The sequence below is a fragment of the Medicago truncatula genome, chromosome 4, assembly GCF_003473485.1.
Source record: "Medicago truncatula cultivar Jemalong A17 chromosome 4, MtrunA17r5.0-ANR, whole genome shotgun sequence".
Classification (NCBI taxonomy): Eukaryota; Viridiplantae; Streptophyta; class Magnoliopsida; order Fabales; family Fabaceae; genus Medicago; species Medicago truncatula.
Window position 1 is genome coordinate 27,435,092 of NC_053045.1, and position 24,595 is coordinate 27,459,686.

Below are 24,595 nucleotides of genomic sequence, written 5' to 3' on the forward strand. Positions count from 1 at the left end.
TCATTCGAATCTATTATATACATTCTCATATAAGCATATATTATAACCGTTTTTTTTTAAATAAAAATTAAGTATCAAATACTCAATTATGGTTGGTCCTCCATTTAAAACTAGTTTACACCAACATTGTACATCTATCCATTTTTTTCATTATTTACCTATAAAAACGAAAAATAATACTAATAATAATAATAAGGTGACAACTAGGGTACCCATGGAAGAATGGTGGGTAATTTACCCCAACCAATACACATTAACCACATAAGCACATTTTTAAGTGGTATCCATGAACAATCTTGACCCCACCAACAAATTTCTCATTTTCATTGGTTGATGGGTAAATTACCCACCATTTTTCAAACGTAATCTAGAAAAAACCTAATAATAATCACGAGCCATGATGTGCTAAAAAAAAAAATCACGAGCCATAATAATATGGGTTTGAAAGATAAAGTAGCAAGTAATAATAACCATATATGGCATGCAATGCAAGTAATCACAACAAGCAACGTCCATAACTGAAATTGTGGTCGAATTTACATCAATACCACCGTATTCTCAGTTCCTTCTTCAATCACCATCTTGAAAAAAAAGAAACCAGTTATTAACTAACTTCCACACACACCTTCTCTCTCTCTCTCTACCTCTCTGCATTTTCTTTCTTTCTTCTCTCAAAAGATATGGATCGAGTGAACCTTGACGGAAAGCCAATTGTGCCGATCTCAATATGCTTGATCGGCGGTGGAGGATTCATCGGATCACACCTCACCGAAAAGCTCATGTCCGAAACTTCCCACAAAGCCATAGTCATTGATGTCTCCTCTGAGAAAGTCAATCATCTCCTTGATAAGTCTCATCCTTGGGCTAACCGTATTGAGTTTCATCAGATGAATATCAAGAACGATTCTCGTCTTGAAACTCTTGTCAAAGCTTCTGATCTCGTATATATTCTTTCTTTTCGATTTTCTGGTTCCGTTTTTGTTTTCTTTTTTTTGAATCATTTTGCCATTATTATTTATTTTTGATGATTTTTGATGATGTTGTTTTCGGTTTAGACTATTAATCTTGCTGCGATTTGCACACCGGCGGATTATAACACGCGGCCTTTGGATACTATTTACAGTAATTTCATCGATGCGATCCCGGTGGTAGGTTTTTTATTTTGTGAAATTTCATTGACGTTCTTATTATATAGTCTTTGATTTCATGTTTTTTATGAAATGTGATTGATGGTGTAATAATAATGCAGATTAAGTTTTGTACTGAGAACAATAAGCGTTTGATTCATTTTTCTACCTGTGAGGTCTTTGGGAAGACTATAGGTAGCTTTCTGCCTGAGGAATATAGAAAGGTACAGCAAGAATCTCTATGGGCAAGTTCATTTCATTTAGAATTTTTAAAACATAATATGGACACGATATTGACGCCTAGATAATGGTTATAATTTAAGAAAATGAAAGTGATTGAATATAATCATATTTTTCGGTGTCATGATGTTCGACATTGACATGTATCGGACACCAAAGATATATTTAACTTTTAGTGTCGATACTACATAAATCAAATATCATATTCTGATATTTATTTGCTTTCTGAACACAAATTTGCATCATGCAGGAACCTCAATATTACAAGCTCAAAGAAGATGTGAGTCCTTGTATTTTTGGACCTGTTCATAAACAGAGGTGGTCTTATGCATGTGCAAAGCAAATGACCGATAGGCTCATTTATGGTAAACAAAGGAATTGTGTTTTTCTTTTGATTGTAATTTATGAATCAGTCATACAAATACCAGACACACATACTGACATTGACACATCGACACAAGTTAAGAAAATAAAAGTAATTAAATGTATATGTGTAGTGTCAGACACCTTACATGGTTTCAATCTGACGTGTCGGTGCTACAAAGATTGTGATTGTTATGATAAGATTTTCTTGTTCTTTTCCTTAACTTACTCTTGATATTAATAAATCTATAGCTGAGCATGCGGAGAATGGACTCAAGTTCACTATTGTGAGACCTTATAACTGGATTGGACCAAGAATGGACTTCATTCCTGGAGTGGATGGTCCAAGTGATGGTGTCCCAAGAGTTTTAGCTTGCTTCAGTAATGTAATATCATCTATCTGCTTCTGTTTCTTGTTCATGTCTTCATATTCTTAAGAAAAATATATATACACCACTGTTTTTTCACTAAGTTTCTTGCTCCAGAATCTCCTGCGTGGCGAGCCGCTCAAACTTGTTGATGGTGGACATTCCCAGAGAACCTTTCTCTATATCAAAGATGCAATTGAGGCTGTTATGTTAATGATTGTAAGTTCAGAATTAAACTTCTAATAATTTTTTAAAAACTGTATCAAACTAAACTGTTCGACCAGATGAATTTTGAACTGACACTGTACACGATTCAGTTATTTGAGCGATTCAGCCACCATTTGTCCCGGTTGGAGCGATTTAAAATAGTTGAACCATTACCGGGAAGTCTTGATGGTTCGATTTTAAAACATTGATTCTATGTTTCACATTGAGCTTACATGTATGTATATGCTATCATGTCACATGCAGGATAACCCTGATAGAGCAAATGGACACATCTTTAATGTGGGAAACCCAGATAATGAAGTATCTGTTAAGCAACTAGCTGAGCTGATGATAAAGGTAGCTTCTAAATTAGTCTTTAGATAGGTATTTGCAAAGGTGGCTCATTTTGTTTTTTCATCAAGGTATATGCAAAGGTGGCTGGTGTACCTGAATCTAGTCTATCGACTCTGGATGTGAGCTCAGAGGTTTTCTATGGTAAAGGCTATGATGACAGCGACAGGCGTATCCCTGACATGACAATTATCACCAAGCAGCTTGGTATTTTGTCATTAATTCTTTTGTATCTATGCACTGTTTGGAATCAGAGTGAGTTCGAAGAAATCACAGTAGCACCGTGATTTTGTTGAAGCTTCAAATTGTTGCTTTTGATAAAATCACAGTTGCACATTGTGATTTTGTCAAACTCATTGTCAGTCTAAACATATACGTACTGTTCTGTAGAAATTCAACATTCTTCTTACTGTTTATTCTTTTGAATTTAGGTTGGAAGCCAAAGACATCTCTTGATGACCTGTTGGATTCTACCCTTCAATATCAACATCAGACATATTCTCATGCCATCAAGAAAGAACTCTCAAAACCTTCAACTTGAGCAACTCTGCAAGTTGAATTGGAGATTTAGTTTACTTCTTATTTTTATGTAAACATGTCATTGCCATGAGAGACAATCTGACAAATGTATATGATACACTAATTGTGAGGTCTAGATCACAAATCTAGCGTACACCTATAGTCATATATCTTCTGCTAATTCTTCCTGTAACTCTAGATTTTTGAATGCAAACCCTTCCCTTATTTGTCTCTTGCTTTCTTTTAAATCAACTCTATTTGTAAGAAGTTTAAATTATATTTCCAAACCTTTAACAGATAAATCTATACTTCCAAACTCAGCAAAAAAAAATTATCTGTAACTTTTAACATCACCAAAACTCACTGAGAAAGTGCTCAAGCCAAACTATTTTGATCATTTAAACTATTTTATTTACAAAATTTAAAGATGTTTCATTATTCAATCATCTGCATATCCATACATGGCAAAACATAATTTTTGTTTGCAGAGTTTTCTCAGTAGTAATTGATGAAAATTTCAAACCAAACTTAATATGAATGCAACTCTAATAGCTTGGTATGCTTCATAATCCAATTTAAAATAAAATATTAAAGAAAGAAAAGTATGTTACAAGCAAAGAAACTGATCAATGCAAGTGTTGTCTTCTAGTTATTATGACAGAAATAAAGCAGCAGAAACTAAGTTTAACATCCTAAGAATCTATGCTACACCAACTATGTAAGCATTCCAAGAATCTTGTTGCTGAAAACTTGTTGCCTCTTCATATTTTATATCCTTTCCCACACCAAATCCCTCAGTTCTTGTAATTTCAGTGGAGTCTGGCATCTCTCTAACCCAAAAGTGAACGGCCCGAAATCCAGCCTCTTCTAAACAATCTCTGATCTCAGGCAATGTCCACCTGAGTAACACATTATAATGTTAGAAACTTAAGAAAATACAAAATATAAACAAGAATACTAAAAAAGTTTGAGCTATTGGAAAATATTCTTTTATGAATTGAAGGGGAAACAAAAAAAAACAAAAATACTTACAGCCGCCAGCTGTATGAAAATGCATGACGAATTTTTCTCTTTTCCTTTTTCAGATGAAAATGGAGGCTAATCCTTGTTTTCCGTTGAATTATATCAAATTCAGCTTGCTCCCATACGTACTGCAGATTTTGATCACAAGGTTAACATAAAAAAACCATAATCCAGGAGAATATTCACAGCAATCTGTTAGAACTAGTATCTAATGTGGTATAATTAAGAGACAGGAAAAATAGGATAGAATAGAAACAAACACCCTGTGATCATATGTCAAACAGAGGGCTGCACATTTATTTCAATAATCAGATGCAACTACATCATAGAAGTTCAGAGAATAAGGATAGTGTAGTTACAAGGATGTTTTCCTACCCATTCCCTTCCTTTCCTTAATCCAAGACAACCCCATTACCCTTCCCTATTTATTTATATATTTATTTGGTAGATAGATGAAATGGCAATATATTTCTTAGACTCACACACACAAGTGGAGGAGCCGGGGTTCGAACCCCGGTCACGGTGTCCGGCCTAGCAATTTCGGCATTTTTTATAGTTGAGCTAGGACGACAACTTCCCTGTTTATTAACAATACATAAAACACACAGATTTACAGGTAACTGTTACGCATATATTTGCTACACATAATATTAATATAATTGCATAATTGAAGACTAGGAGACCGGCTTAGCATGCCTAGTTCTCCTCCGATACTTATTAATGACACATAGTTTAACACAATCCCATATTGGTTATTATTAAATCATTTTAATATTTGACAAGAGTATAACTTCTATGCACTGTTTGTGTAAAAAGTTTTACACTGTCAGCCCATCACAACCAATCATCTGTGTGACTTTAAAGGTGGTTCAGATGAAAGTCAAATGTTTCTATTGGTAACAGTTGTGATTAACCGACACTGTAATATGAATTAAATCCATTTGATAATAGTAAAAATTTATATAAGACACACATGTCGTGTACTAACTATTCTATTGCAGAAACATAATGCCCCTGTCGCACAGGTTAAAAGGTTATAAACTCTTCAAATTTGGAGTCAATGTAGTGCATATTATATATTATATATCCAAGGATTCGTAATCACATAAAAAGAACACAATAGTGAGGGGAAAAGCTACAGAAAATAGCATAAGAAAAAGAAAACGCTAAAGAAGAACTGATATTTTTTTGGCCTTAGCCCACCGGTTCCTACGGAAAGGAGCATGTTAATCCAGAGTTCTGCCGAAAGGCAAAAAGTCGAGCCAAAGACTGATTGTTTCACCAAGGGTTCTAACCAAACTCAGGTACTCCCAGTCGATTTGACCTTAACTACCTGAGCTCAACCACTTAAACTAGTATTGGAAAGTTAAAAGTGAAACTGTGACATGCCGAAAAATGCAAGAGTTCAATCATGAAAGACATACAATGAGTGAAGAAACCATCAAGGAAATGTTAGGAGGTGACAAAGTTATGGACCATGGCGCAACAAAGTTAAATATAAGTTGAGAATTGAATGATTTCATTAAAGAAGGAAGAGTGATTGTGCTTCATGTATAAATGATCTGTCCTGTTTCAAGTGTGTTCAATTTCTTTTTTCAAGTGCATCCAGTCCAAGTGGATTCACTCAACCCCACATAACCTCTGAAACAGTTTCATGTAGATTGCATTGTCGAAATATTACTAGCTAATGTAATGGCTTGGTACAAAATTAACGGTTAGAATCCTGTACCGTAAAATTAGGAAATCTTCTCTGAAGCTTCAACGTGTTCTCTGACGATGTACCTCCATATAAATCCATTACAAAAATTCCACCTTTCTTTGACAAGGCATCACGAGCATGCTTGAAATACAAAACCAGTTCAGCGCGTTTATGGAGACAACAACAGCTGTAGTTAAAAGCACACACAATATCTCTTCCACTCAGTGTAAAGTTATTCATAGTTAACTCATCATCTTGAGCTGCAGAGCTTGTTGGGACATCAGACTCGATTACATCAGTCTGCAAATTCTCTGTATTCTGTGACAGTGAAATGTTCCTTACAAGCTCCTCAGGATCGATTTTCACAAGTTTAGATTGGAGAGGTTGTAAGACATTGCCATGAAAGAGAGATATTCTAGAGAACCCGTCAGCCCCAATTTTAGGTATATTGTTTTCCAGGCACCAGTTAAGTGCTTCAAGATCCAAATCTAATCCTACAGCTGTCTTTCTTGGATCGCTGCGGAGCCATTCTGCACTGTCAAACATAAGTAAATGCAAGACATGTCAGAAAGAGAAAAGGATGAAATAGCTTTTCATTTTTAGCATAAAAATAACCTTTTTAACAAATGAATTTTGAAAAAAAGCTTACACAAACATAAAAAATGATTTCTTAATTAAAGTGATTTATCAAAAATAATCTTAAACAAATGCGGTCTAAGTGAATTGAAATCCCTCTACAAAATATGATTTATCATCTGACACTTTGAGTTATAAGAGATTCCAAACTTAGAAGTTTTGAAATGAAACATCAGGAATAGAAATATACACTCCATCCAGGACAAAAAGCAACCATGTTTTTTTAAAGCAAACCAGATTTTATGTGCACATAAATAATATTACTATAGAATATTAAAAGTGATCCTAACCCGTACAATTTGTCTTTAAATGTTGGAGATAGTGAACTATATCTTTCTTTGAACGTGTTCAATATTTAAAAGACATCTGAATTTTATGTCAAAAGTGTTAAATTTGCAAACTTTCAAATGTAATGCATTGATAATGACAACAACAAGAATAGAATAAGAGAATGTACTGTACCTAAGCAACGCAGTGCCACAGAAATCTTCTTGAAGATGGAGGGGCACCCTTCCACCCACATACATGAGAAAGAACTTTTGCAAATAACTAATGTCTCCTTTGGGAGACTGCAATAACAAAAAGCATAGTTCACAAAAGCCACAATATGAACTTCTCAATCAAGTCTAATAAATCACAATAACCAATTAATACCCTGCTTCGATTGATTTATTTGAGTTTAACTACGAGCAAAAACACTTGTGAGACTGTTTGCCAGAGCTTATAGAAACAACTTATTACATGTACATAAGCTGAATACAGCTTATTTCCATAAGCTCTCTAGTATAGCTTATATGTAAACAACTTGAATTTATTTTATCTTTCGTTGTATAAATGCGGCCTATTTGGATTGGCTTATTTGAGCTTATCTATTGACATGGGCATTTGTGACTATTTGGGAGAACTTGTTGTTTTGGAAAAGCCAAACTAGCCCACTGAAATTAACACGGGGAAGAATCGAATATGAGACACTCCAAGGTCGCAAGCCAAGACCACCGGATCAACCCAAATGGGTTTATTTGAGAGAACTTATAAAAACAACTTACGACATGTTTATAAGCTATTTTCAGCTTATTTCAATAGAAACTTATGGCATATTCGTAAGCTATTTTCAGCTTATTTCAATCAATTCTCCAAGATAGCTAATGAAAACATTTTATAGCTTATACAAAAACAATTTGATTTTCGTTTAATTTGTGTATCTTCGAAATCTTAATCGGGCCTAACACAAAACCAGCTTGTGAGGTGAGGATTACCCCACATATAAACACTTATTCTGACCATCTCTCAACCAATTCACTCTTTAACAATGTACATGATAAGCACTTATGTATGAGCTGCAAATTAAGTTGTTTATCTAACCATAGCATATGCAGTTATATGATGCTATAAGCACTTAATTAAGTAGTTTATAGAAACCTGGACAGATTGTTGGTAGAGGAGGAATTTAGAAGGCATATCGTGAGATGGGTGTTGATCATTGTTGTCGTTGTTGTCAGCATCAGAATCAGCAGCGTCTTCTATTTCATCTTCATCTTCATTGTGAGAGGGTGAAAGCATTGTTGAAGTATCATCTTCATTGTTGTCTTGGAGATAGTAATCTCTGCCACGTTGACTCCTATCGTGTTTCTGCTTCTGCTTCTCTCGTTTTCCCATTCCGTTCCAAAACCCCTTCCTTCTACCGCCGTCTACTCTACTGCACCATCAACCAGGTCTCCAAATATTCACAATTTTGTTTTTAATACTGCAAAATAAAAACGTATTTTTTAATTTATTTAAATTTTCATAAAATATTTTATCATCATTTTTATCTTCTATAATCATTTTATATTAGCGGTTTTTGTCTTTGAAAATGTTATATGAACTAAGAAGTATGATTTATCTGTATATTTGTAAAAAATAAAGTATGAATTATTTCTACAGTTTAGAGATAATATATTATATTTTTTAAAGATAAAATTTTAAATATTTATAAGGATCTTAATTTTAATAATGATAATAACCTATCATGAATATTAAATTTTTAAAAAAAATTTGTTCAATCAATAAGTTACGAAATTTATGTCCGCATTCCTTAAGTTTGACCATTTTTTTTAGATCCGCCGTTTGATTTTTTTTTATTATTTTCAATTAGTCCTTAGAAAAAACTTATTGCATTTCATTCATAATAATAGTAGAGATACAAGATACAATCTTAATATGAATGTGAAAACTAGTATGACGCAAAGCCACCATAGCAAAACTATAAGCGACTTTATTGGCTTGTCTCCGAATAAACCTAACATCAAAGGTTACTAAATCAGAAGCTAACAAACATTTACAATTATTTATTATTGCACTATAATTAGAGACGACACTTTTACAACCATAAAGACTATCCACCATATTCCTTAATATTGCGTTATATTTGTACTATTAGATTTTTTTTAATAAATTGAGTTGAAAATATTCCCTTAAAAAAATTGAGTTGAAAATATGTGCGATATTTTAATATTGACAAAAATCGCATAGATATATTTGATTTGTCCATTTTTTTCCTCCTTTCACTTCATCTTTTTAAATTTCATATCCAAAAATCTTAAAATCAAAGTATAAATTTTTTTGCGACAGTAACTTCATCCAAGAGCAATAGTTTAAAATTACAAAGCAAAAACAACGATCATCCATCTGCAGTGTGTGACGTGGTGAATGAACATATGAATTTTGTGTCTATAGTTGTGGAATAAAAATTGTGGTTTGCACAACAACAAAATGTAACGTATAGGAAGACAATGCAGGGGAGTATAAGCTAATCGATGGTTAACGAAGTATTTAAGCCTGGGTAATTTTATTGAATCTTGAACATCTTTGTTGTCTTTAAACGTGTTTGTCGCTCACTAGTGTTGAACTTGAACTAGTATAACACACAAATAAAATTATCTAGGCTTAAATACTTTTCTATCCCTCAATTTTATCTGTCCTACGATTTTTGTCTCCAATTCTTAAAGGAAAATGCTAATTTGCAAGAAAATATGTAGCCAAAAAACACAAGAATAAATCCCACCCATTAACTTAAATCCCACTACCCCATGTATTCCGCCAATATCAACTGTATCAACAACTATTTGCTTAAGATTCTTCCACGTGTATATTCTTGTAATTCTTGCACATATTCTTTCTAACATATAACAAAGCCCATTTTTAAAATGCCAGTTTTTTTCTTATTAAGCAAATAATTTTCTTTTCGTGAAATATACATTAATTTATATAACAAAAACAACTAAATTTGATGCAAAATACTGTCTAGACAAATTCACACTTCACAACTTTCTGCTTCATTGATTAAATTTATAGTTGAACATAACAAAATATTTGAACATCCCCCTCAATATAAGAAAATACAATGTTGTGGAAAACCCACACATAACCCACTCTATAGTCTAAAATTTGATTTTTCTAACTTAATTACTCATATGATGTCATCTAACTATCCCAGTTCTATTGATTGTTTTATTTTGCACAACATATTTGATGTCATCTAAGTACCTCAGTTATATGAGTTGGTTTAATTGCACTTCAAATTTTTCTGTCCGGTTCCATCCTAACTATACAAATCAGCATTTGTACAACACCAAAAAGGAAAAAAGTAAATAGTTGTCTTTTGTATAGCTCAAGAAAAAGGCAGGTACCTTTTCACTCTTCTCAACATTTTTCATCATACATTTCTATCATACTACTACAAAGTACTAACACTACAACACATTACCTATCCTACTACTACTAACACTACAACACATTACATTTCATAATTTACTTTACATTTCTCATAACACTCTACTATTAACTTTTCAAGTAAGAACTCTTCACTTTTACCATAATCGAACTCTCACTTTGTTCCTGTTTCATTTTTTTTACATTTCTATACCAGATTTTTGTTAATTTGTTGTGTTGTCTTGAGTTCGCTTTTTCATTTTTTTTTATTTGTTCACATTTTTTTGGTGTTTTTTTTCTCTGTTTACCATGCGTTTGTGTGTTTAATTTGTTTATCAGATCTCGTTATACTAAAAACTATACAAACATTTCATTTGTTTAAACACTTTTACACATGTTTTTGTTTTAAAATGTCTCTGGTAAGAACTCTTCACTTTTACCATAATCCAACTCTTATTTTTGTCCATATTTATTTTTTTACCTTTACTAGGTTTTTGCTATTTTGTTTTGTTGTCCTGAGTTTGCTTTTTAATGTTTTTCTGCTAATATAGGTTTGTTTGTGTTTTTTTCTGTTTGCAATGTGTTTCTGTGTTCTATTTGTTTATCATATATGAAAATATATAAACATTTCATTTCTTTAAACACTTTTACACATGTTTCTGTTTCTTTTTATGTTGATTGTTGTACACATTATAGGTTCATGTTTGTATGTTGGTCTTCGTCGTACCATTCACAATATAAAAACTCATTCTAGCATATTACTTCTTTCTTTCGTAGGATTCACAATGGAAATTCCCTTCGAATTTATTGGTGATATTACTGACAAAAAAAATTTCTGGAACTGGTTGTAAGAGTGAAAGACAAATGGATTGTTGTTAAAGATGGAAAGGAGCAGTTAGAGTTGGTTATTGTTGATTATAAGGTGGTCATCTCGAAGATATTTATCTTTTTGCTTATTCATGTTTTTAATAAGTTTGAATGTAATATATTTCTCTGTTTCATTTATTTTCATATGGAGATGATATTCAGGTTGTGATCCCTACTACATACAAAGCTTTGTATGATCAGATTCTAAATGAGAATAACACTTGCACATTGAACGACTATCAAATTGGTGCTAATGATTTGTTATTTAAAGCATATGATCATAAGTACCGTTTGAAATGGACTAGTGGGACAACATCCATTAATGTTAATGTTCATGATATCCTCAATCCTCTCTTGAAATTCAAACCTTTTTCTGAAATTATATATGAAAAATGGAGAGTTGATCTCTTAGTTCGTGAGTATTCTATGCTTTCTTTTGATTATAATTTTATTAGCATGTTGTTATATGTTATTCGATATTAATTAGAATTTTATTCATGTTTAGATGTTATTGGAGTTGTCCAAGATATGAGTTATTGTCAACTGCACGAGGGAATCGGTAAAAAACTGCAGGTCAACTTTACTTTGAGAGACTTGAGTGTTATTACTCTTAACTGCACTCCATGAGAGGACTATGCTAGGAAGTTTATTCACGATAATAAGAGAAAAGAATATGGACCGGTCATTGTTATGTTGAAGTATGCCAAAGTTAAAGAAGAATGTTCGTTATGTTTAATACGTTTGCGTCCATATAGTCATTGGACTTATGTTTGCTTAAGTATAATATTGTTTATTTTGGATCTCTTTGATATTGTAGGTCGTTTCTCCTTGCTTAAGTTACTCTGTCACAAAGTTGTTTATTGATGATGACATTCAGGGTATCAAACAGTTCGGGGAAAGATATGTTTTACTCATGTTTAGAGGTAACTACCATATATTCTAATGTATTTTTATGTTGTTGTAGTTTAACTCATATGTTTAGATGCATTTAACTGTCACTTTCAAAGTTCAATGCAATAATAAAGTTGTTTTACCAACATTACCCTTAGTTATTTATTGCGGAGAGAGAAATATATGAAATAAGATATTAAATTACTAAGGCTATTATATTAAAAGTATAAATTATTGTATAAGAAAAAGTAACATTTATTGAGTGTCTTGGTTTGTGTAAAATGTCAAAAAGCGAAAGTTAAAAAGAAACGGAGGTAGTAATGATTATGGCCTTATCTCATTTTCATATTTAGGTTAAGGGAAATATTAACTTGTGCCCTTAAGACACAAGTTTAGTAGCCAAATATAGAAACTTATTTTTGGAAATTGTGCATTCAATGTCTTGAAAATTTAAAAACTTATTTTTTCAATACAAAATTTATGCTTTAATTATTTTTTAGATTCTTAACTTGTGCCTAATTAACATGACCCTTAAGACAAAGTGCGTTCCATATCAATATATTTTATGGTCTTGTCCCAACTAATGAATTTCCACGTTTCCATATGAAAACAACTTCTATAACTAGAAATCATGTATTTGAAGTTATAATGTCAAACAACAGTTTAATGGAGACAATGGCGGTTAGTTATTTTCTTTTTATCTACCTATCATATTCAATTCATTTAATTTTCGTTATTTCATAAACAATTATGAATCCATCAATTGTTTTGTCAGAATTTACTCGTTAATTTTGGAGGTTTGTTGACAAGGACAAATCATAAAGAATTGTAATTATGTGAATCTTCAAACAGATTACCATTTGCAAAATATCTTATCCAAATGAAGAAAATCAACAAAATGGGGTTGTTAAAATTATCAAAGGCTGAAAGAAGTTTGTTCATCAGAATGATATTCTCTCAAAATATAGATTAGAATTTAAATGTGACTCAATCATGGCAACCAATATTGTATTAGTGTTCAAGTATTCTCCATCTTTCAGACAAAATTTCAACTAACTATAATATGTATTTCCAATCAAATAATAACCAACATCCTTAATTTTTGTTATGCTTTAATAAATATATTATGCACATTGCCAAGTTTTACGACAATTTTCATATTTTTAATTGTCTTTTAACTACTATTTAACTTACTTATAATACTCTTATTCATTAAAATATTTACTTCTACAAACACGTACATACGATACCATTCATTGCAAACATTACAAAACACATACAAAGGATATTACAAGTTCAATTAAAGGATAGTACAAAACACATACAATTTCAATGTTGAGTGATTACAAATAGACACAACAACATAATTCAAAATTCAGACCAATTAATTAATTATAAGGTACTTACCAAACATATTACAAACTAACAATCACACATCACAATAAAAAGGAACAAGTAAATTCGACATAAATTGCACAATCAAACACAACTATTAAACATTACTTTCCAAAAATTGCGCATAACAATTTCCAGGATTAGTGTCCATCTTAGACAATAACCTATCACACACTTCCATATTGCTTCCATTCACAAATGTATGCCAACCCTGCCTATGAATTTCTTCAACAAATCACCATCTTCGAGTACAATGTAACAGTAAAACAAATCCACTGTTTCTTCTTCATAATCAAGTAAATTCAATGTCAAAGTCTCTTGAGTTGGATTATAACGATCTCCTACTATATGATTGGGAATTCAATGCAATTTTTTTTAAATCAAGTAGTATATTAACAATATTTAATATATTTTCATATAACTATTTGTATTTTAAAAAAATCGAATTTGCTCACAAGCTTATGGGTTGGACGCAAATGGTCATGGTTCACAAGAATCTCCCAAAAATTATTACGAACATTCAAACATGGAGGTACCTCAACTGGTATACGGTAATAATATTCAAGCTTATGCTCATCTTTGGAACCTGAACCAGATCCAACTCCATCAACAACTTTTGGCTCACTGCATAGTTCATTTCATAAAACCAAATTAACATATGATTTTTACATTTACTAACTAATATAAGTGATGTGTTTTAGGATTTTACCTTTTTTCTGTTGACATCTTCAAGCAACAAAATTTCAGATATAATACACAGACTCAAGCTTTTGCCAAATCCAAATAACAACATACATATATATGATTAATGTTGTTCCCACTTCAAAAGATGCTGGGAAACACCGTTAAAATACCAAAATAACCTCATCGACAATTAACTGCCGATAGATTTTAACCGACGGTAGTTAACTGCCGAAGAAAATTGGGGTTAAATTTATCATTTTATGGTGTTTCTTAGCCTTTACAAGAGTGTAAACATTAATTTTCCATACATATAAACAAACCGGACCCTAAATTTATGTGACTCAATAACTGGGCCAGCAATTATTCTTAAGCCCAATACTTATTTTACTATTCTCACCGCTTTTATTTTGCTATCTTAATTATTCTTTTTATTCTATATTATATTGCAGCATTATTATTAATTTAATCACATTCATTTTTATATCTTCATTTTTCTTTTATACGCTTTTTGTAGACTTACTAAATTACTATTTTTTTATTTATTTTTCATCTGCTTCTATTTTACTATTCATTATTAAATTATGACAGGTTCAAGTTAATATAATTTATATCCATCATTAACTATTTTTTTTTAATACTACCTTAATTTTTGGATATTATATACACATACAAACTTTTATAAAAAGTTCTCTTTCAATTTTGTATCCATTTTAAATGTTACTAAATAATTAATGTCAAATTCATACTACAAAAATACACTCCCGAACCAGTACTTGCGTGGATGCACGGGTGTGTTACTATTATACACATATTTTTTTTTTTTTTTTGAAGGATAGTATACGCATAAAAATAAATATCATTTATATTATCTGAAAAATACACATTTAATTCTTTTATCTTTCTACATTTTTTTTTTTTCGTTCGAATATCTCAAATACTCAGAGCCAAATGTTGTGTAAAAATTACTGATACATTCATTAGTTAGGTTAGGTATCTCACTCACTCTGTTTCAGTTGCAAAAAGAAACACTAATTTTCTGATTACAAATCACAATCTCCTGGCAAAGTAGCAACTGTATATGTGTTCATAAATCACAGTTTAAGGTTTTAAGACAAACCCTTCTTACCAACTTATCCACCATATTTTTTGATCCTATAAAAGCTAACTCATGAATCTCATCAATGCATCAACACTAGTACTAATTTCCAACTACATTTCCTACCATTTGCAAAAGCACCATATCATTAATTCAGCAAAACCAAAATGATGTTGAAGAAGCAATCTCATCTTTTGTCCTTCTCACTTGCAATACTAATTTCTCTCTTGTATTCCACTACCATTACTTTATCCCAATTATCACCATCACCAGCTGCTGCTCCAATACACCCTACATTACCAGCTCCAACCACACCAGCTGCAGCCCCTAAACCATTGGTACCTTCATTACCAGAGGCACCCAGTGATTCCACCCCTGACAGTTCAGGGGCCGTTGACATCGTTGGAATCCTAAGGAAGGCGAAGTCATTCAACGTCCTAATCCGACTTATGAAAACAACACAATTGATCAACCAACTCAATTCACAACTATTGGCAACAAAATCAGGTGGGTTGACAATTCTTGCACCGGATGACAACGCCTTTTCACAACTCAAAGCAGGATTTCTCAACTCTCTTTCCGATGGACAGAAACTCGAGCTGTTACAGTTCCACGTTATTTCAGACTACGTATCTAGCTCTAATTTCGATACTTTGACAAACCCTGTGAGAACACTTGCTGGAGCTAAACCCGGAAAGGTGGAACTGAATGTGATAAGTTACGGTGGAAGTGTGAACATATCAACAGGGGAAGTGAACACAACGATCGATGGCATTATATATACTGATAAACGTCTTGCTATTTATAAAGTTGGCAAAGTGCTTCTTCCTATGGATTTCTTTTCTGTTGCTAAGGCACCAACAAAGGGACTGTCTTTGGCACCAGAGCCTTCAACAATGACTCCAAAAGCCGATAAGGAGAAGCCATTATCGCCAGATTCCTCAGATTCATCTGTTAAACCCACAAATGATAACTCTGGTGCTGTGAAAGTGAATGTGTATGGAAGGTGGGCGTCTCTTGTTTTTGGAGCAGTTCTCGTGACTATGATGCCACAATAAATCAGAATGTGATAACTGATTTCACATTCTGGTTTGGATTTAGTTACCAACTTCCTGGTCAAAATTTTCGTGCTATTATTATCAAACATTGAGTGTTATAAAAATATATGAAAAAAGGAGTGAATGCTGGTGATGAATACATCGGGGTTAGGAGATCTGAGATTGTTGTGTATTTGAATTTATTTATTACTCGAGCATTTGGCTATGGTGGTTTTTGTACTTTTTCTTTTGGTGTGTTATGAACATTCTTCAATTTATAAACTTGACAAAAAATATAGAGCCAATACTGATGAAACTTTTGATAAACTGTTGAAACATATTTGAAACTTGATAAACTATTCTAAAGAAATTGACATTCATAAATTTCTTAACATATTTTTCAATGATAATAATAAAAATAAAAATAAAAATAAAAATATCCACAGCCAATGACGATATTAGGCCACGAGGGAAGTCATTTATCTTTTTGCACTACAATTACTCGCTAGTCAAAAGAATATAAAGTTGGAAACCACGCAGTGAATTTTCAAACTTATTTTTTACACTACAAAATTTAAAATATTTCAGATCTCATCATCAAGATAAAAGGGGTATAATAAGCTGCTCAATATGCAAGATCCAGAATCAAATACATTAACCAGATCTTGTGAGCTTATGACCACTATTCGGTTTGAAGAAAAACATTTTCGTCATCACTCATCATACAGCAATAGGAAGAAACTCTATCCATTATCTTTTTACTTTCACGAACGTGAGTCTATCTAGAATAAGCAAGTCGACAGAGAACAAATACTTAAACAAAGTGATTATATAACTTCTACAAATATAATATAATGCCTCTAATAGCTTCCTATCCTCAAACTCATCTACCCGGTTCATAGCTTGGCCTCGGCAATGTCCCCAGCAAAGTGACTCAAAGCACTACTCCCTAGCAGAAGAAAACAACATAAAATCAGCAATTTAGAAAGAAGAGGGAAAATTTATGCTGGCCATATTATAATTTCAGTCAGTCAGGAAACAATTCAAACATGAAGGTAAAAATAATATTCTACGTTGTGGAATACACACATTATATCATCTAAAAAATGCAGGGAAGACATAACCTATAGGCTATTAGACTGACACATTTAAGAAAATCAACCTGACTTCCACGGTAAAGATGGGAAGTTTATGAAGCAAAAGATTATAGAATCAGTTTAAAGCAGCGCTCAAATATAAAAACACTGGATCTGACATAAGATTACAGAATAACACCACTTTACATACACCCATGTATTAACGGACAGCAGTAAATCAAAATCCAATGTAAATTTACTGCATGATATGATCTCTCGTGTGCATCAATTCCCTCAAAGAACAGTTAACCACACAATAGTGACTAAATATGGTTATCAAATCGATATATTAATTGTGAGCCGTAAGACCCAATTTTCTGAATCGCAAATCAAATCTTCTCATGAATCATAAGATACATAATCAATAAAAATATGATAATATTAAGTAAAGAAAGATGACATAGCAAGAACATACGAAATATATTATATCCGAACCTCAAAAGATTAAGTCATTAATCAAAATAACACACGAACAAGGGTAGGCTACACAAACAAAGTTGACAAAAAAGGTGCCTGTCTACTAAAAATTTAGGGACAAGTTTCTATTCATCAGAATTTATTAGATTGAATCAAAATTCATGTTACAATCCATGTCCAAAATGGATATGCACAACAATTCATATCAATTGGATGCACTTGTTTTGAATCAAGATATGATTTGCATGTATTATGAGATACATTACTGAAAATCATTGGATTTAATGCAACAAATATTTTACGAAAATTCATCAACAAGCAAAAACAGATGCAACAAATGCAATGTCTAACTACTTGAAATGCATCAACAATGGCAACAAAAATTGCAAACATCAATCCTTGCTTGGATCGAACAATTGACATGATTTCATCACTAAATATATAAAGGGAAGCAAGAGAGTTTTTAGAACAGTGCAAAGGGTGCTTGTTTAGAGAGTTTAAATTTGATAGGAAAATCACAGCTCTGTTTTCCAGTATTTTTTAGGTAGGCACAAGCCCGTATTCACTGAGGAGAAGTGAACACAATTAGAAAATTCAAGCACACACAACTAAGTCTTCTTTTGACCAAACGGCAGGCAGTAAATTAATCAAGGCAGACAAAGGAAAAACAGATTATCTGATTTCATTACATAAATTAACACATAAAAGTTACTTGTTTAATGTTTAGTACTATGAATACTTGTTTGCACACTGGAACTTCCATAAATGATAAAGCAAAAACTTGTAAAGATTCATGACCTCGCACTCTAGCCAACTGTTTAGCCCATAACTAAAAGACTGTTGCTCTTGGCAGCAAGCAGAAGTATTTTGCTTCACTTGTAAAATGTTCTAATTTCTATAGAAAACTGGAGCAAATTATCAATTTCTAATTTATTTGAAATGAGTGGTGATCACAGATGTCGGAGGATCTTTGAGACTCGATATGGATTATGATAGACACACCCCACTGTTTACATGAACCATTCAGGAGAAGATCCAGAAATGAATAAATGGCGGACAGCCAAAAATCTGCCACACATAAACATGGCACTGCAGCCTATGGTTGAGACTCGGTATGGATTATGATAGACACACCCCACTGTTTACATGAACCATTCAGGAGAAGATCCAGAAATGAATAAATGGCGGACAGCCAAAAATCTGCCACACATAAACATGGCATTGCAGCCTATGGTGGAAACATGCGGATATAATTGGTGTTGCGGCTTATGATGGCCGCACAAAATTCGTGATGGTGGAAAATCGACAACACTGTTATTGAGCAAAATCTTCATTACAAATCAGTTTTACTAGTTTATTCTTTTTTAAGATGATGGTTTCCATCTTCTTAATCTATATCATTATACCTAAATGGGACACATGATCAGCACGCGTGAGAAAATCAACGAGAATAAATCTTCCGTCATAGTGACACTGACACTTGGTCTATAAGACAATAATGGTAAATCTGTATGTGGTTTCTTTTCCGCAATGCTGCAACATGGTGTGACATGGATAACCAACGTATGTTTTTATTAATAATAGGATGTCCACATTCCACACAACTATAAGTGAACAAGCAAATAACCACCAACTGTGGTTGGGTCTGGCGGAAGGACTAGTTCCTACAACATGGCAAGTTACAGTTCAAACACTCACCAATAGATAGTGTCCAAACATTCCTAAAACATGACTGTCCCCGATAGGAGGAAAGAAAACATGTGGTCATACAATTGCAACAACAGCACACAACATCAAATAGGACAAAGAAGCAATACAGTTGAATAAACAAAAAAACCAAGAAGCACACATACCATTTAATGAGAGAACCAAAAAGAAAATGCTGCATAATAGGAACCTTCTCCAAGACTTCAGCTTTATACATCTTAAGCAAACCACTATTAACCTTCTTCCAATTCGGCACACCACTAATATCATCCAACATAGGTGAATGCTCAGCAAAATGACCCTTCTTCACCTTCATAACAAAACCAATACAAGCAAGATAAAGATACTCATGAGAGAAATTATCCAATATATCCTTATTATGAATAGATTTCGGCTTCATATACTTATGATCAATCAACTGCGACGACCCAAATATAAACGGCAAAAAGTGATAATCATCAAGCCCCCATACACCATGTGAACCTGCAGGTTCCAAACAATACACCAATTGCAACTTTCTCATCAATTCAAGATACTTCACAAACACTCTACTCACTACAGCCTGATAATCTTCCTCACCAATCACACCTAACCTCGCTAGACAATACAACCACGCCGCAAAATTCGTTTCATGCCCGGTTCCAAAATCAATCCGGCTCGCATTACCGAAACTATCTGAAAAATACGGAACAATTTCAACTGTTGCCGGTTTAAGATTCTCCGGGAGGAACTTAAACATGAGGGATTCACCGGAATTTACTAATCGTTCGTGCCAGGTTCGATAAGAGATGTTTCCGTAACGTGCAGCTTGTTGTAACGGTGGAATTTCATCAATCCATAGGGTTAGGGTTTCGAGAATTGAAACAATAGTGTTCACTGTTTCAGATTGGTGGCAAGGATCCGAGATTTTGCGGCCACGAGTGGAATCCGATAATGCGACGATGAATCCGGTGAAGTTTTTACCGGAATCGGAGTCGTGAAAACGACGAATATCATCGGGGGATTGGATTCGTTTGACTGGGATTTGGAAATGGAAAGGCGGTGAAGCAACGGGAACATGTTGGGCTTGTGGAACCGGAGCGAGGATGATGGCGCGTTGGGAGTGTGGGTCCGGTGGGACCGCCGGAGCGCGGATGGGACGGTAGGTTGGTGGTGGGGAGATTTCGGAGAAGTTGGGGGAGGGTGGTGGTGGTGCGAAGGTTGTTGGGCCGCCGCACTTGCAGCAGGTGCCGGTGGTGGGTGGTGAGTTTGGAGTGCGGTGGTCTTCGTCGTGGTGGTGGTGGTGTTGGTGTGATTCTTCTGACATGGTTGGTTTTTGGTGAAGAGTGTGGTGTGAGAATGTTGAGGAGGAAGAAGAAGAAGGAAAATTGAACTGTTTTGGTTTGGTTTTATTTACCCCTTCAAAATTTTGGTTTGGTTTTAATTATGGAAATTGGGTTCAATTTGCATAGTTTTAAAAACTCGATAGGTCGTTATTCGATAAAGTCATTGAGTCAATTGTTCAATCACTGAGTCATTGGTTGAACCGCGGATTAAAACGGCTAACTCGAATTTATAACTCACTGTGTAGTTGTATTAAACTAAGTTGGATCAAATTAATATAGATCACTCAATCACAAAAAATAAAAAACTCATAGAATCTACCGATTGTCAACACTCATTAAAATTAACCACTATAAGTGCATTTCATACCTACACAGATTTATACAATATTTAAATAAGAGAAATGTTAATCAGTGCCCTCTGGACGTCAAATATAGTAGTATCTTGCATTGAAAGTTGTGCACTCATTGCATTAAAAATTTAAAAAGTATTTTTTTAAATTTCCACTTTTGACGTCATTAATCAGTGTCCTGGGGCACCGGTTAATATGATCCTTTAAATAAATATTATAAGTTTATTCTAATTTTAAAAAATATGTTTAGAGAGAAACAAAAATATTAATAAATATATGTATTTTAATTAAAATATATTAAATTAGAAAAATTAAAAATATATTATAATTTAAAAAAGACTTGTTAAAAAAAATGATAATTTAAAAGAGTAAAATTAACTTTTTTTTATATATATATGAGTTAAATTTACAACTTGAATGATGTCAGCAATGACATAACGGTTGTGTTTTTACAGGAAAATGTTTAAATATAAGATCATCTCCAATGGTTTTTCCTTTCGACATCATTCAACACCCACTTTTTCAATTTCCAAAACTCAACATTATTTTCTCTCTCTTATTCAATATTCATTCAACTTTTATCATCTCCAATGGTTTTTCATTCAACACTCTTCCCCACCACTTTTTATTTCTTATTCTTATTTAATTTTTGTTTTTATAATTGCATATAATTCGATTATAATTAAATTAAAATAATACAATTAACTATTTATTTTTTAGGTTTTTTGGAAAAACAAAATTTTGCAAAATAATTTATTTTTATTTTCTTAACTTAAAATGCAATACAACAAACTAAGCATACAACACACAAGTAATTTATTTAGTACGATAGAAATCATCTTCAATCACGATACATTCCAAACTTTGTCCATATGTGCTTCACTAGATCTGCTTGCAATTCATGATGAACATATGGATCATGCAACTCGGATCTAGCACGCACATGATTTGCAAAAGCTGGTAACGCCTCGGTCGAGTATGGTTGCGGTGTACTAGATCCACTTCCCCCAGGTTGCTCAAAATCGGTCTAACGTTGAGCATATGTACCTCGTTCATCCTCATGATTTGGATTTGGATAATTGTTGGGATTTTCGTAGTTAAATGAGTAATTAGAATAATTTTGGGTGTTGAAATGGTTATTATTGGGATCCATTTCACTAAAAATAAAATTAAAACTTCACTTAGTTTGCTAATAGAAAGATAATAATAAGATTAAGATAGTGAAAAACTTGATTTTTTTTTTTGTGTCCAAATCAAATGAACCAAGTCTCTATTTCTAGAGAGAGAAAAATCACGAATTTTGGTATTTTTTTTTTATAAAAAAAATAATTTAAAACGAAATAATTGAGGTCCAATTATTAAAATGATAAGAATCCGGACAACCAATCAGAACTGAACACGTGTCCCTACTTATCCAAAAATCTGTTTCTCTCTCCACCTCCTACAGCTTCACGCGCTGCTGTCTGCGCGTGTGCTACACGTGCCATTTCTGGCCATTCTCAGCTTGCCACGTGTCCCTGCGTGGTCAGATTAAACAATGTTGAAACCATTCAACCTCTCTTTCATCCACATCACCCTTCAACACCACCATTGGAGCATTTCACATGTTTAATGTTGCTTTCAAGATAGCATTTTCACACCATTGGACTTGGTCTAATAGGCAAAAAGTATAATTGTCACAAAAAAAAATGTGGTGTGTTGGGTAAGAACTTAAGATGTGCCTCAACTTTGTTGTTGGTCGCATGATCAACTCCCTGCTGTGCCAATTTTTAGATTTTTTAAAAATATTTAGAAGCATTGTCAAAGGTGCATTGACCTGTCCGGTTTACACAAACCGCCGCATCACCGAGTTTAGTTGGTGCGCACCGGCTGGTCAACATGACCGATCCAATATGCAATTCGAACCTGTTACCTCACCGGTTTTCGATCCGACTGTCCAGTCTGAGACTTCGAGTTTTAATATTATGTCAATTTGAGTTTGATATTCATCATTACACTTTATTTTTGGAATTGTGCTCGTCTCACTTTAAAAACTATTCTTTTAACATTTGAAAAGTATCAAAATACTTCCAATAGTAGTCTCGCTCTCAATGGCAATTAATTGTCCTTATGTTATGATAACTGAGATCAGAGACAGAATGACACAAAGACTTTATTTTTTTCATTCATTTGATCATTCATACATTCCTTCATTCAAAACATTAATAAAAGAAACAAAACCATTCAGGGTGCGTTTGTTTCAGCTTTAAAAAAAAAAAAAAAATAGATTTTAGTTAAACGAATCTAGAGATTTTTTTTAGAGATTTAAAAAAAAATCTGAAGTTATTTTTGTTTGCTTACTACGCATAAAAATCAATTTTTTTTTTTTAAAAAAAAAAAAGAGTTTTAATAGGTTTTCTTTTTAGGATCAAAATAGATTTTTTTTTGATAGAATGATTTTTCTAAAAATCCTAAATAAACATTTAAGAATGAAAAAAGTGATTTTTTTAAGGAAAAAAAAAGATTATTTTTGATTTTTTTTTAAACAAACGAGGCCTCATTCATATCACAATGTCATTAATTTACACCTAGCAAAATTAAAAGCAATTAAAAGAAGAATCATTCCATCCATCGTTTACAACCAAAATACCAAAAACAAGTAAATCTAATACTAATGTCTCCTCATCATCTCCTGCCTATGTCTTATGGATATCTGATGCATGGTGGTTGGGCGCATCTCATCCTGCATCTGCCTCACGAGATCATGGAACTATTCGACTAAGGCACCATCACGCAACCCCTTTTTCGTCATGCCGTAGATTATGTGTCAAATTATTGATATTTTACATAGCACTTATCGACTTGTTTTACAAGTAATTCAATACAAAACCTTCCAAATATGTTTTGGACATGACTACAACAATACAGAGCAAAGCAAAGGGAATCACACACGCCAGAAGCGTAGCTAGAGCTTCGCAAAAGACATAGGGTGACAAGCCCAATTTACTAGGCGAGATGAGCAAGGTGAAAGCGAGCCAAATAGAGAGTTCCAAAAGGAAATGTTAAAGGCGGTTCGTTAGACGAGATTTGGCTTGTCTAACGAACTATAGCAGTTCAAGAAAATATCTAAAGACAATTGGTTTTTCCCTCCAAAGAAGAAATCTCAATTCATTATACTAGCTCTGCTTCGCCTAGCAAACTAAAAATTTATGAACCTTTATTAATAGAGGTGTAACTTGTTTTTCTTGACATTATACTAGCTTTGCATCGCCTAGCAAACTAAAAATTTGTGAACCTTTATTAATAGAGGTGTAACTCGTTTTTCTTGAAAATGATCACTAAAAACCCAACCAAATAGAGAGAGTGCGAAACACCATTGGAGGGCTAGAAAGCTTGATGAGCTTGATTTTTTTATTTTAAAATTGAAAAATTACATATGTAACATGGTTAATTAAAAGGCCATGTATGCATCAACCCGTCAAAATCAA

The 24,595-nt window shown here is 33.0% G+C and overlaps 4 protein-coding genes across 4 annotated transcripts; 2 read left to right on the forward strand and 2 right to left on the reverse strand.

Moving 5' to 3' along the window:
• The first annotated feature begins 464 nt into the window (after nucleotides 1-464).
• LOC11443450 (UDP-D-apiose/UDP-D-xylose synthase 2) lies at nucleotides 465-3,409 on the forward strand. Its single transcript, XM_003606081.3, has 9 exons — nucleotides 465-941; nucleotides 1,056-1,148; nucleotides 1,250-1,351; nucleotides 1,618-1,732; nucleotides 1,983-2,116; nucleotides 2,216-2,317; nucleotides 2,570-2,662; nucleotides 2,728-2,863; nucleotides 3,088-3,409. The coding sequence occupies exons 1-9, from the start codon at nucleotides 681-683 to the stop codon at nucleotides 3,195-3,197; spliced, it is 1,146 nt and encodes a 381-aa protein (XP_003606129.1). The 5' UTR covers nucleotides 465-680; the 3' UTR covers nucleotides 3,198-3,409.
• A 294-nt stretch (nucleotides 3,410-3,703) lies between these two features.
• On the reverse strand, nucleotides 3,704-8,264 carry LOC11443449 (uncharacterized). Its single transcript, XM_003606080.4, has 5 exons — nucleotides 7,953-8,264; nucleotides 6,996-7,102; nucleotides 5,928-6,432; nucleotides 4,208-4,326; nucleotides 3,704-4,074 (listed from the first exon to the last, which is right to left on the reverse strand). The coding sequence occupies exons 1-5, from the start codon at nucleotides 8,187-8,189 to the stop codon at nucleotides 3,876-3,878; spliced, it is 1,167 nt and encodes a 388-aa protein (XP_003606128.1). The 5' UTR covers nucleotides 8,190-8,264; the 3' UTR covers nucleotides 3,704-3,875.
• A 6,987-nt stretch (nucleotides 8,265-15,251) lies between these two features.
• LOC11445733 (fasciclin-like arabinogalactan protein 11) lies at nucleotides 15,252-16,498 on the forward strand. The gene has a single exon (XM_003606077.3). It carries the CDS (start codon nucleotides 15,324-15,326, stop codon nucleotides 16,212-16,214), a length of 891 nt encoding a protein of 296 aa, XP_003606125.1. The 5' UTR covers nucleotides 15,252-15,323; the 3' UTR covers nucleotides 16,215-16,498.
• A 268-nt stretch (nucleotides 16,499-16,766) lies between these two features.
• Nucleotides 16,767-20,828, reverse strand: LOC11445165 (serine/threonine-protein phosphatase 2A activator). Its single transcript, XM_003606076.4, has 2 exons — nucleotides 19,600-20,828; nucleotides 16,767-17,142 (listed from the first exon to the last, which is right to left on the reverse strand). Exons 1-2 carry the CDS (start codon nucleotides 20,757-20,759, stop codon nucleotides 17,136-17,138), a joined length of 1,167 nt encoding a protein of 388 aa, XP_003606124.2. The 5' UTR covers nucleotides 20,760-20,828; the 3' UTR covers nucleotides 16,767-17,135.
• Nucleotides 20,829-24,595: the final 3,767 nt, after the last annotated feature.